Source organism: Neodiprion pinetum, chromosome 4 (genome assembly GCF_021155775.2).
Source record: "Neodiprion pinetum isolate iyNeoPine1 chromosome 4, iyNeoPine1.2, whole genome shotgun sequence".
Taxonomy (NCBI): domain Eukaryota; kingdom Metazoa; phylum Arthropoda; class Insecta; order Hymenoptera; family Diprionidae; genus Neodiprion; species Neodiprion pinetum.
The window spans coordinates 42,019,463-42,031,692 of NC_060235.2; the positions used below are offsets into that span (position 1 = coordinate 42,019,463).

At 38.0% G+C, this 12,230-nt stretch overlaps 3 protein-coding genes across 3 annotated transcripts; all 3 read right to left on the reverse strand.

Annotated features, from left to right (window-relative positions):
- Nucleotides 1–737: 737 nt before the first annotated feature.
- On the reverse strand, nucleotides 738–4,382 carry LOC124217089 (uncharacterized). The gene is made up of 8 exons (XM_069135720.1): nucleotides 4,300–4,382; nucleotides 3,858–3,944; nucleotides 3,210–3,724; nucleotides 2,326–2,538; nucleotides 1,647–2,090; nucleotides 1,337–1,508; nucleotides 1,057–1,224; nucleotides 738–913 (listed from the first exon to the last, which is right to left on the reverse strand). Exons 4-7 carry the CDS (start codon nucleotides 2,363–2,365, stop codon nucleotides 1,059–1,061), a joined length of 822 nt encoding a protein of 273 aa, XP_068991821.1. The 5' UTR covers nucleotides 2,366–2,538; nucleotides 3,210–3,724; nucleotides 3,858–3,944; nucleotides 4,300–4,382; the 3' UTR covers nucleotides 738–913; nucleotides 1,057–1,058.
- A 1,015-nt stretch (nucleotides 4,383–5,397) lies between these two features.
- LOC124217094 (27 kDa hemolymph glycoprotein-like) lies at nucleotides 5,398–7,060 on the reverse strand. Its single transcript, XM_046622376.2, has 5 exons — nucleotides 7,029–7,060; nucleotides 6,905–6,964; nucleotides 6,189–6,665; nucleotides 5,878–6,055; nucleotides 5,398–5,763 (listed from the first exon to the last, which is right to left on the reverse strand). Exons 2-5 carry the CDS (start codon nucleotides 6,942–6,944, stop codon nucleotides 5,601–5,603), a joined length of 858 nt encoding a protein of 285 aa, XP_046478332.1. The 5' UTR covers nucleotides 6,945–6,964; nucleotides 7,029–7,060; the 3' UTR covers nucleotides 5,398–5,600.
- Nucleotides 7,061–10,262: 3,202 nt separating this feature from the next.
- Nucleotides 10,263–12,043, reverse strand: LOC124217088 (27 kDa glycoprotein-like). The gene is made up of 5 exons (XM_069135115.1): nucleotides 11,992–12,043; nucleotides 11,868–11,927; nucleotides 11,159–11,629; nucleotides 10,784–10,979; nucleotides 10,263–10,675 (listed from the first exon to the last, which is right to left on the reverse strand). The coding sequence occupies exons 2-5, from the start codon at nucleotides 11,905–11,907 to the stop codon at nucleotides 10,513–10,515; spliced, it is 870 nt and encodes a 289-aa protein (XP_068991216.1). The 5' UTR covers nucleotides 11,908–11,927; nucleotides 11,992–12,043; the 3' UTR covers nucleotides 10,263–10,512.
- Nucleotides 12,044–12,230: the final 187 nt, after the last annotated feature.

Consider the following 12,230-nt stretch of genomic DNA (forward strand, 5'->3'; position numbering starts at 1 on the left):
AATTTTTCATTTCCGTTTGCAAATATGTTCCAGGTTTGCAAATGAAGTGTCTAGTATGGAGTATTACATCGATTACGTTTCTCTTGATTTACGACTCACAATTAATGAACGGGTATAATAATTTTAAATTGGAAAGTGGCTGCCTCCATCGTGATAATTTATTTGGTCTCTCAGGTCTTTCGCTTTACGAATATGCATTACTAATACAGACTCGATCTGTCGAACAACTAAAATTCGAGCTTTGACTACCATAGTGTTCGCTATCATACGTCGCTGCTCGTAATTAATGCTGTAAGCAATATCAAATAAATTTACGAATTATGTATGCATCGCGAACGTTTTTTTTTTCTTGCAAAAGAAACTCCTACAAAAATTCTTCCAATTTTCATTTCAAACGACAATGAATATTTACTCGGAATGGAGTAAAATATATGTTATGTATCTACAAGAGGAATAATCGCTAAAACATTGACTGTTTAGTTTGAATAGATTTATTACATAGTACCATGAACCAACATCTGCGCGGTACGAATGCTATATACTTATGAAGACGATTTTTTTCTTGACCTTGGTGAATTGTTGAGTAATATTATTCTTGGATATGAAGGTCGAGACATCAAAACACGTGTGTTAACGTTTCAGCCCTGATGGGGGCCCTCCTCAGAACAATTTTATTTAAAACATCTGTCACGAACAGAAATAATAAAATAATGTACAACTCGGTTATAACAAAATTAAACATAAGTGGTTTAGATAATAAGCAGGGATGTTTATGCAGACATAAATGAGAGGAATTACCTAGTGTGGGATGACACTTTCATTTCCCGAAGAACAGGAACCACTAGTAGTATATACTTATCTAGTACTTGTTGCAGCATTAGGGATGATGGCATGCTATTTTAGCATATCACTCCTGTAACATTGTGTTACTTTTATACTTGAGATATACTTCGAGTATACAGTCTAAGTGACAAATTAGTGAGTTTGAGAAGAGTTAATATATGTATAACTTGTAATACATTGCACTTCAAGCTTTGTTAGATCACGTATTCTTACATTTACGGACTGTTTGCAGTAGCATTTGCTGCAATCCCTTTAAGTATCGTTTCGCATCCTAATCCCTTTTTGTAAATATTCCAAAAAGTGTTGACGAATTTCGAAGCTCTCTTTTGTTTGCACTCGTTCAACCTTCTAACGGAACAATTTTGCGCTCTATCTATATCACTGTTGAAGAAGGAATAATTTATTATAATATTGAGTCTATATTGAAGGGGTGTACAGGAATATTCATACGAAGAATTCACCACAGGTTTGGAATATGTCCAGTTTTACTTACGTGCACAAATTCGTCTGTATGGTGGCTGTTGGAGGACTGAATACCAGTGGAATATTAGTATTATCAATGTGGGTGGTGGAATGATTAAAAACTGAATTGTCGGCTGTACAATCATCATGTAAATCGTTCAATTTCTCGTTCAAACATTCAACTGCATTGGTCGCGTAAAATTCTATAAAAAATTAAAAATGCTACAATAATGGTGAATGTTTTACACATACTAACACAACATGCATGTGGTTTGGAAGTATTATGAGAATGAAGTTGTCACAATGAATAGTCTTTTATCTGTATTCCAAAATTCACTTACCGAAGAGGGAACTTCCATTGTTCTGGCAAACATAGTCCACTGTTGAAAATGAAACGTTCACGTTCAAATCGAGATCCTGGCGTTCCATCAGGTTCAAGCAAGGTTTGATTGTGTTCGCGGTCGAGGTCAGCAAGTTATTTACACTCTGCATAGAACGACAAACCTCTGCGAAATCCTTCTCCGTTTGCCCATCAACGTTAGTGTTTATACTGTTTATTATGGAGTCAATAGAAATTCGAAAGCGTTCCATGCCTTGATGGATAGTATTGTACGCGGTGGGTCCACCATTATTGTTGCACTTTATTTCTATCTGTTGATCGTCAATGTCACTATCTTTTCCACTGAAATGGTGAAACTTCGTCTTAAGAAAACTGACCCAACGCAGCTTTATGCCAGGTGCAGGCTTTGGATCTTCCGCTTGAACGATGTTGGCGTTTTGGATTGCTGTTGAGGAAACAGGTATTGACGAAAATACGCGAATCAAAGATCGTAAGAGCTACTTTGCTGAACAGTTTCACGTAACTCTCTGACGGGCAAAAATTTATCAGATTAAATAAAAATGTATGATTCTCAATTTCTAGATGGTGAAGCTAAACGAAAGCCAGAAATTATATTTCATGCAAGGACTATGGATTAGAAATTATATCAACTAGACCTTCATTTTAACGGAGCAACTTACCAGCAATCAAGAAAATCCCAAGAACAATGAGAATCTTCATTTTTCTACAAAGCAGACCGATTTGTCTTTCAGAATGATTATATTCCAGAGTTTACGATGCTACAACTCACAGACACGTTGTTTTTATTCTTCGCGGGTCGAACTCTAGTGAGCATGTGATTTTAAGTTAGAAATTGACTGCATTTTATACTGACTTGGCATCCACAAGCTGATCTACATATCCAAATGTAAACACATGTGTTTATGATACGGATTCTTGCAATTATCGACGAACGAAGACTCAGACCTTATCCTGTCGATACGTCTATGGACACTTTATTATCACAGTGTTACTACGCTTACCGAGAAAATTTTTGATAGTAAAATAATGACAGTTCGGCTAAAGAGAAAACAAAGGTGATAACAGCCAAGTATGATCAGAAAGTTTAAAGTTCGATGTACTTTGTATGATTGATATCATCTGTGACATGTTCGAAGATATTGCTTATTAATTTCCGGCTTTAATAACGAACGAGTCAACGTTGAATTGCTCTTGCAGCGTAACAACGTATAGAGCCAGATTTTGAATTATTCAGCTCTCATTCACGGGTAAAAAATGGAAATGCTATTCGCAAATCATTACAGGTAAATTTAATTAAAAACTTCCGAAGTAATTGTAACAGTGGGCATCGTTACTCTTGACGAAACTTTAAACATAATACTAACGTTGTTTCAAATAATATGCAGTTTTATTTGTAATGCGTAATTCTCTCTCTTCCATTAATGAAGCAAATTCCTCAAAGATTAAAAATTAATAATTATAGTATTAACTATTCAGTGGTATTACATCGATCATGCAACGTTCGATTCTTAATTCATTAATAATTTTACATTGGAAAAGTTACCTGGTCTCTGGGGTCTTCCGCTTTACAAATATGCATTATTTCAGACATAAATTCTGTCTGTCAAAAAATTCAAATTCCAATACAGAGTGTTTATTTGCAGTATATCCTGCACGTATTTTATTGAGTAGCGCTTCACAGCCTAATTCTTTCTTGACACTGTTCAAGATGGAATTGACGAGGTTCGAAGTCGTCCTTTGCGTGCATCCGTTCAACTCTCCGACCACACAATTTTGTGTTGTTTCGAACTTGCTTCGGGTAGAGAGAATAATTCGTTATCAGTTTGGGTGTTTATCGACGGCATGACAACATCCCTACCAAAAAAATCCATCGGGTTCGAAACATGCAGAGTTTCGCTTACGTGCAACTTTCTAGATCTACGACGGAAGTTAGGAAACTCTCATGTCTTCGAATCTCGGCACTGGTGCCGTTGGCCTCAGTGGATTCAGTGGAAGTTGAATCGTCGAGGAAACAGACATCTATAATATCCTCTTTTGCATCGAGACTTTCGACCCCACCTGTTGAAAAAAATTCTATAGAAAATTGAAAATTTTTATACACTAAATATGCGTGTATAAGTTTGGAGGCAGTATTGCAGAATGTGGTTGAATCAACGAATAATCCTTTATCCATATTGCAGAAGTCATTTACCTAAGAGGTGACTTCCATTGTGCTCGCAAACATATTCGATTATTGGAATTGTAGCGTTTACTAGAAATTCGGCAAACCGGCGTTCGTCTGGAGCAAAACAAGGTTTGATTGCACCTATGTCGTGGATCATCGAGTATTTCAAACTCTGCATGGCGTCGCAAATCACTTGGGCTTCTTGTATTCTGTAAGGCTACCAAGCCTTGAACGGCAGCATCGAACGCAGTGCCCTCACGGAAGAAACCCCCAAATTGGGTGTAAATTCGTACCCCTAACTTTTTTCTTATGGGAAATTAGCATTATCTATGAGTTGGGGGTACAAATTTACACCCAAGTGGGGGTTTTTTTCCGTGAGGGTGGGTCGGCCATTTTTTTTACACTTTTCCCTTAAGGGTGCATCATCAAATTCATCACTGTCGTCTGGATTGCGACGGTTGATTCTCACCTTTTCGAGGATTTCTGAGTAGTCCCATTCTACTGGAAGCTTCTTCGGATCTTTCGCTTGAGCGATGTCCGAGTTCAGAATTCCGGTTGCAGAAGCGAGAATTTACAAGAATGAGTGAGGTGAAAATTGTACGTACACTCTGCTGGACGAGTTTTATCCGGCTCGTTGATGGGAAAAAAATCAGTCGAGAAATTTTCATACTTTTATTTCATACCAAATTTCTAGATGTCAAACTCATAGACGACCGGAAAATACACCTCACAGCACGATTATGGACTAGATACTCGCATTGTGAGGACGTTAGCTACGATGTAGTGACTTACCAAAGACAAAAAAAAAAAAAACCGAGAGCGATGAGTATCTTCATTTTGCTAAAAAGCGATTAAACTATGATCAACTAATATATCTTTCAAAACGATTATGTAGTAGAATTTGCAATGCGTCACAAAGGCGTTGTTTTGCTTCTTCGTCGATCGAATTACAGTAACCGTGTGAGTTTCAGTTAGAAGTCGACTGTCTTTTACACAAGATCATGACCCACAGCCTGATCTTCACCCACCAACTCTAAATATAATATAGTTTGGTAATATGAACATAGTTGATAATAGGTCGAAACCTGGTGGTCGACTTATCTTCAATCGCTGACCCAAAATATACACAAATATTTTCAAACAACAAATACTGCAGACCTATCTTATTTATACGCCGATTGAGACAAGAACCACTGTTGAATTTCTCTTCAACAAATCGATTTTTCAGGATTTTCAGCAGGACACTATATCCACTATCAATAAAAGATATGATATGCGTGGATCAATTATTTTTGGGGGTATACCTTAAGGGCGGTTCTTACACTTTGAATAGCCGAATTAGCACTATATTTGCCCTGCAACTGTAAATCTAACCTCGGTTGCCGATGTAAACATATTTAATAATATCTCCAAACCTGACTGGTTTCAACAGCTGACTAATAGCAGATGAGTTTGTGCACCGAATAAATTGACTCCATACACGTTACATCCAGAGAAAGAAATTTTATAATTCTGACTGTTAAGTTTACAGGATAGATTTATTACATATTCGCATATACTTGTCATGTACTATTTATGCAGTTTTATTCAACGACTTTATATAATGTTACATCAGTATTTTAGATTTAACGGTGTACATGAATCGGTAAGTATTTCTTCCATCACTACTTCAGGTAGGACTGATGATAAATTAGCAAGATTGAAAAGAATAATATGAACTGTTGCCGGTATATCATTTTGTTTGTTTTATTGGGTCATGTGGTCTCACATTTACAGAGCGTTCGCAGCCAGTGCTTTGTGTGCTTTGAGAATCGCTGTGCAGCCTAATTCTTTTTTGATGATGTTGAAAATAGAATTTATGAAGTTCGAAGGAGTCCTTTGCGGGCACCCGTTCAACTGTCCGACGACACAATTTAGCATAGTTTCGAGGTCGCTGTTGATAGAGAGAATAATTCGTTATCAATTTAGGTGTTTATCGAAGGCATGTCATCCATCCATCTCTACCAAGAATATCCATCAGGTTCGAAACATGCGCATTTTCACTTACCTGCAATCTTCTAGATCTACGGCGAATTCCGGGAGATCGAACGGTTTTGGAATTACGGCACTGGGGCTGCTGGTAGTGACCTCAGTGGATTCAGCGGAGGTTGAATTGTCAGGGAGACAGATATTCAGACTGTCAATTTTTGCCTCGAGACATTCAATCCCGCCAGTTTCGAAAAATCCTATAGAAATTAAATATGCGGGTATTTCACCCGTTTATAGACACGATTGTATACGTGTATAAGTTTGGAGGTAGCATGAGAATGTGGTTGACTCAATGAATAATTCTTTATCCGTATTGCAGAAGTTATTTACCTAAGAGTTGACTTCCATCGTTCTCGCAAACAAATTCCATCACTGGAGACGAAATGTTTACTAGAAGTTCGATAGCCTGGCGTTCCTCTAAATCCAAACAAGGTTTGATCGCATCTATGGCTTGGGTCGCCCAGTTTTTCAAAATCCCGAACGAGAGACAAATCACTGCGAAATCATCAGAAATCAACTCCTCAGAGCTCGAATCATCAGAAGCGTCTGATTCAATGCTGTTGTCCGTTGAATTTATTACGGACTCAATTGTATTCTGCAAGTTTGCCAAGCCTTGAACGGCAGTATCGTACGCGGTGGGTCCACCATTCTTGTTGCACTTTGCCTTTACAAGTTCTTCATCATACTCGTCACTATCGTCTTCACTGAGAGGGTTGACCTTCACCTTCCCAAGAAGCTCTACGTAGGTCTGTTTTGCGGGAGGCTTCTGCGGTTCTTCCGCTTGAGCGACGCCCGAATTCAGAATTCCTGTTGCAGAAACGGGCATTGCACAAGAATGAGTCGTGTAAAAATTGCAAGTACACTCTACCGGACGACTTTCATCCGGCTCTTGGTGGAGAAAAAATCAATCGAGAAATTTTCATGCTTTTCATTGATCCAAATTTCTCGAATTCAAATTCAAAGATAGCCAAAAAATACACCTCACGTCTCGGTCATGGCCTAGATCCTCGTATTGTGGAAAGGTTTAATATGATAAAGTAACTTACCAGCGACCAAAAAAAACCCGAAAGCGATAAGGATCTTCATTTCGCTGAAAAGCAGTAAGACTGTGATCAACTAATATGTCGTTCAAAATAATTATGTAGCAGAACTTGCGACGCCTCAACTCACAAATGTGACGTTTTGCTTCTTCGTCGATCGAATTCCAGTTAACGTGTGAATTTCAGTTAGAGGTCGACTGCCTTTTATACAAGATATTTTCTTTTTTTTTTTATCCCCAACTTGATCTTTGACCTCCAACTGTAAATGTAATCTCGGTTGTTGTGTTAACATAATTAATAATATCTCCAAACCTGAATGGTTTCAAAAGCTGACCCGAAATATACGTGGATAATTAAAAAAAAAAAAAAAATATATCAAACACGTATCTCCTTTATATGCTGATTGTAATAAAAACCGCCGCTGAATTTCTCTCCGGAAAATCGATATTTCTAGATTCTTTAAAAATGCCATGCGTTCTTTTGATAGAACCAATTGGACATTATATCCACTATCAATAGAAGATAATACGCTTGCATCCCTTATTTTTTTGAGGGTAAACTTTAAGAGCAGTTCTTTATACACCTCAAACGACCGAATCAGCACGTTCAAGAAATATGTCTCTAATGTTTTGCAATGTAGGTACTCCAACGTCGGTGAAACGCACCTCGGGTGTTTTACTTTAACAGTGTACGGATATACACAATTTGTTATGTGTGTACATCTGTAGATGATTGATTTTATCAGAATGGAACATTCGTTGTCTAAGAAATTAGTGGTGAAGATTATTTTCACGATAAGTTTTTGGTTGAACTCTGGGACACCAGTATTTATTTTACCCCACGTATGTGAAAAATTTATGTATAGAATTTTTTTCGGGTTATCAGTCAAGTGAAGAGTGTTTTGATTATTTTATCACAAGTCTGGCGTGCAATATGACAAACATCATCTATATTATATAATGTGGTGAACTGATTAGAGGGTTTGAAAAACAAGCGGAATCTATATTGATGAACTTCAGACTTGCATTTTTGTTTATCGGCACTTATGTGAACGTGTTTTCTAACACAATCTACCACGCAGTCCACGCAATCTATCCGCATTTCGGTCTCTTCTTTTGACATCATATCAAATAACTTATTGTTGGTCCAAATCAGATTTGGCATAGGGTGGCATAGTAACAAAATCGATATTTTGCTGAATCTGAAAGATAAATTTCTGAATTACAAAACTCTGTCACAGTGTTGAAACATGCTCGCATCTCTACAAGCCAATTACTGAGCGACAATTTCGGCCGTTTTAGAAAAATACATTGAGGAATAAATCAAATTCTATCACTATCGTTTCATGTTTGCACCATGCCTTGAAAGAGGCCTGCCAAGTCTTACGCACCAATTCAATTTTTCATTTGGATTTCTATCAATGTACGAATTATTTTGTTCGTTATTCATGTTTTATTATCATTTGTAGTTGGGTAAGTTTAGGGTCAGCCTGACCCTAGTGTGGCAGCAACGTGATTCCAGAGAGATGTGGAAGCTAAAGGTTAAGGTCACGTAGTACTCTTACCTTTACCGACCGGTCAAACTCACCTTTTCTCCTTCTCATTGCATCTTACTTTGCGACTGATGGAATGGAAATGTATCCCACGAAGCATACTGTTCTGCGTCATACAAATTTTCTCACATCAAAGTAATTGCCAGGCAGTCAGACTCATAAGTAGTATAATTTTTTTATGGTTATTTGACAGGCAACTCTTATTTCGTGCAAAAATATACCTTATAAACTTTTCACACGTTCGTTTCAGATCACGTTCAAATTCTTCCTTATTCATCATCTCGACTGTTTTAACGACTACGCTCCTAAAACCCTAAAAGTGAAGGCATCATTGTTCAAGACAGCGAAGCCACACTCGGTGCTATTTTTATGCCTCGACATTATTATATAGATAAAATAATCGCTACTCATCGATTTATTTCTTACATTAGCGAACTTTTCAACTTTGGCTTTGATATGCTTGACATCTTTTTATTCACATCATATGTCACGCAGCCGACGTATTGTTTACGAAATTCACCAGCTCACGTTATTATCGACCGAGCACGAGCGATCGATACGCTCTCTCTTGTGTTGCTTCCATAAGCTTTATAAGCGCTGTGCTTAGCCCACGACGTAGTAGGAAGGAGACTTAACACTCAAGCAGCGCTCAGCTCTAAAGTTGGTCTGTTTTTTGGAGCAACGTAACAGGAATTGTCAGGGTGTGATTTAATCGCCTCTTGCGCAATGTGCCCCCTTCCCTCTATGATCTTACGATTTGGTTGAGGTTCGAAAAGCAATTACTCAGTTTTCACTCACTTAAAATGCATATTTTACGAATTTACGGAGTATATTTATAGCACGGAGGTTTATAGGTTACGATACCTTCTTTTTTCACATTTTATAGCGAAAATTTCCCTTTTTCAATAAGAGGCGCTCATATCGCACTCAGACAATTCTTCTTACGTTACCTCAAAACTGGGGACAAGTTTTATTGCAGAATAGTCTCTTTCCTACTACTCCGTGGTTTAGCCTAATATGAGATATTGTATATAGTTCAAGCGTACGTCATATATCTAGTCTTAAGGTCTGAAAGTGGTTGAAAATTCTTGATCGAACAGACGATTTCTACAACGTTAGAAATGTCAGAATTGGTATATTTCAACTCTTAGTGCATCAGTCGTATTGATATAAGGCCTAAATGAAAGCTCTAAAAATCTAAAAGCTTACGAAACTTGTCTGATGTCGAATTTTGTCGTGAGAGGGGAGGAATATGTGATCAAATTCTCGCTGGATAGGTCAAAGGCTTATGTTCGCGGTAAAAGACAAAAGTTTGTCGGCTCGCGCGCATTTATGTTTTCTTTAACGAACTTGGCGCGATCGGCGATCGCTGATCTTGATTTTTCATACTTTCAAATATTTATACGCGATTCGTTCATACATATCGTACGTAGTAAAATTTTATCACGCAGCCTTACGTATATTGTTACGTAGTGTTGTAAATGACTTCGACCGTGTTAGACTGGCAAAACCTAATTATAGGTAATAATGTCGATTATACAATACAGTAACAGATGATTCGAATTATCGCTTCTGATCTTTAGTACATCATAACTCCTATTTTAAACCACTCTCCGTCATTCATGCTCAACTTATATGAACCACATGCGTGTGAATATTATACGTATTCGTGTATCACAATCCGTTTGATAATCCATTACGCCATGCCAACCATTCGTAGATCACATTTCTCTTCTCAAATGTGAAAATTAATTTGTGTACCGCATAAACTTACTGTACATACAGGGAAAGAAATTTTATAATGCTGACTGCTTAGTTTACAGAATAGATTTATGACATATTCGCGTACATTTGACATGTACTATTTATGCAGTTTTATTTGACAACGTTACATAATCTGACATCAGTGTTTTAGACTGAACAGTGTACATGAATCAGTAAGTATTTCTCCCATCACTATTTCAGGTAGGACTGACGATAAATTAGCAATATTGATAAGAATAATATGAACTGTTGCCGGTATATCATTTTGTTTGTTTCATTGGGTCATGTGGTCTTACATTTACAGAGCGTTCGTAGCCAGTGCTTCGTGTGCTTTGAGTACCGCTGCGCAGCCTGATTCTTTCTTGATAATGTTAAAGATAGAATTTATGAAGTTCGAAGGAGTCCTTTGCGCGCACTCGTTCAACTGTCCGACGACACAGTTTTGCATAGTTTGGAGGTCACTATTGATAGAGAGAATAATTCATTATCAATTTAGGTGTTTATCGAAGGCATGTAAACATCCCTACCAAGAATATCCGTCAGGTTCGAAACATGCGGTTTTCATTTACCTGCAATCTTCTTGATCTACGGCGAATTCTGGAAGATCGAATGGTTTTGGAATTATGGCACTGGGGCTACCAGTAATGGCCTCACTGGATTCAGTGGATTCAACGGATTCAGCGAAAGTTGAATTGATGTGCAAACAGGCTCGAATACCCTCAGTTTTTTCCTCGAGACATTCGATTCCACCAGTTTGGAAAAATCCTATACAAAATTGAAAATGCCACGCTCGCGTTAAATACTGAGTGAGTTGTTTCCACTAAATGTGCGGGTATTTCACCCGTTTATAGACACAACTGCACACATGTATAAGTTTGGAGGCGGTATGAGAATGTGATTGACTCAATGGATAATATTTTACCCGTATTGCGGAAGTCATTTACCTAAGAGTTGACTTCCATCGTTCTCGCAAACAAATTCGATTAATGGAAACGAAACGTTTAGTAGAATTTCGACAACTTGGCGTTCCTCTAAGTCCAAACAAGGTTTGATCGCATCTACGCCTAGGGTCGTCCAACCTTTCAAAATCAGGATGGAGCCGCAAATCGATTTAAATTCATCTTCCTCCTCAGAGCTCGAATCACCAGAAACGTCTGATTCAATGCTGTTGTCCGTTGAATTTATTACGGACTCAATTGTATTCTGCAAGTTTGTCAAGCCTTGAACGGCAGTATCGTACGCGGTGGGTCCACCATTCTTGTTGCACTTTGCCTTTACAAGTTCTTCATCGTACTCGTCACTATCGTCTTCACTGAGAGGGTTGACCTTCACCTTCCCAAGAAGCTCTACGTAGGTCTGTTTTGCGGGAGGCTTCTGCGGTTCTTCCGCTTGAGCGACGCCCGAATTCAGAATTCCTGTTGCAGAAATGGGCATGCACAAGAATGAGTCGTTTAAAAATTGCAAGTACACTCTACCGGACGACTTTCATCCGGCTCTTGGAAGGGAAAAAATCAGTCGAGAAATTTTCAGGCTTTTCATTGATCCAAATTTCTCGAACTCAAACTCAAAGAAAGCCAAAAAATACACCTCACGTCTCGGTCATGGCCTAGATACTCGTATTGTGGAAAGGTTTAATATGATAAAGTAACTTACCAGCGACCAAAAAAAACCCGAAAGCGACGAGGATCTTCATTTCGCTGAAAAGCAGTAAAACTGTGATCAACTAATATGTCGTTCAAAATAATTATGTAGCAGAACTTGCGACGCCTCAACTCACAAATGTGACGTTTTGCTTCTTCGTCGATCGAATTCCAGTTAACGTGTGAATTTCAGTTAGAGATCAACTGCCTTTTATACAAGATATTTTTTTTCACCCATAGCCTGATCGTTGCCCTCCGACTGTCAATGCCATCTTGGTTGCTGATGTAAACATAATTAATAATATCTCCAAACCTGACTGATTTCAATAGCTGACCTGAAATATACGCCGATAATTTCAAAAAACAAATACCAAAC

Excerpts from the sequence above, each read along its gene's own strand:
- LOC124217089 (XM_069135720.1), bottom strand. The coding sequence starts at position 2,365 with ATGAAGATTCTCATTGTTCTTGGGATTTTCTTGATTGCTG. Across the intron at positions 2,091-2,325 it reads TGGGATTTTCTTGATTGCTG|CAATCCAAAACGCCAACATC; the intron begins GTAAGTTGCTCC and ends TTTCCTCAACAG. Across the intron at positions 1,225-1,336 it reads ATACAGACGAATTTGTGCAC|TGATATAGATAGAGCGCAAA; the intron begins GTAAGTAAAACT and ends CTTCTTCAACAG.
- LOC124217094 (XM_046622376.2), bottom strand. The coding sequence starts at position 6,944 with ATGAAGATCCTTATCGCTTTCGGGTTTTTTTTGGTCGCTG. Across the intron at positions 6,666-6,904 it reads CGGGTTTTTTTTGGTCGCTG|GAATTCTGAATTCGGGCGTC; the intron begins GTAAGTTACTTT and ends TTTCTGCAACAG. Across the intron at positions 6,056-6,188 it reads CGATGGAAGTCAACTCTTAG|GATTTTTCGAAACTGGCGGG; the intron begins GTAAATAACTTC and ends TAATTTCTATAG.
- LOC124217088 (XM_069135115.1), bottom strand. The coding sequence starts at position 11,907 with ATGAAGATCCTCGTCGCTTTCGGGTTTTTTTTGGTCGCTG. Across the intron at positions 11,630-11,867 it reads CGGGTTTTTTTTGGTCGCTG|GAATTCTGAATTCGGGCGTC; the intron begins GTAAGTTACTTT and ends TTTCTGCAACAG. Across the intron at positions 10,980-11,158 it reads CGATGGAAGTCAACTCTTAG|GATTTTTCCAAACTGGTGGA; the intron begins GTAAATGACTTC and ends AATTTTGTATAG.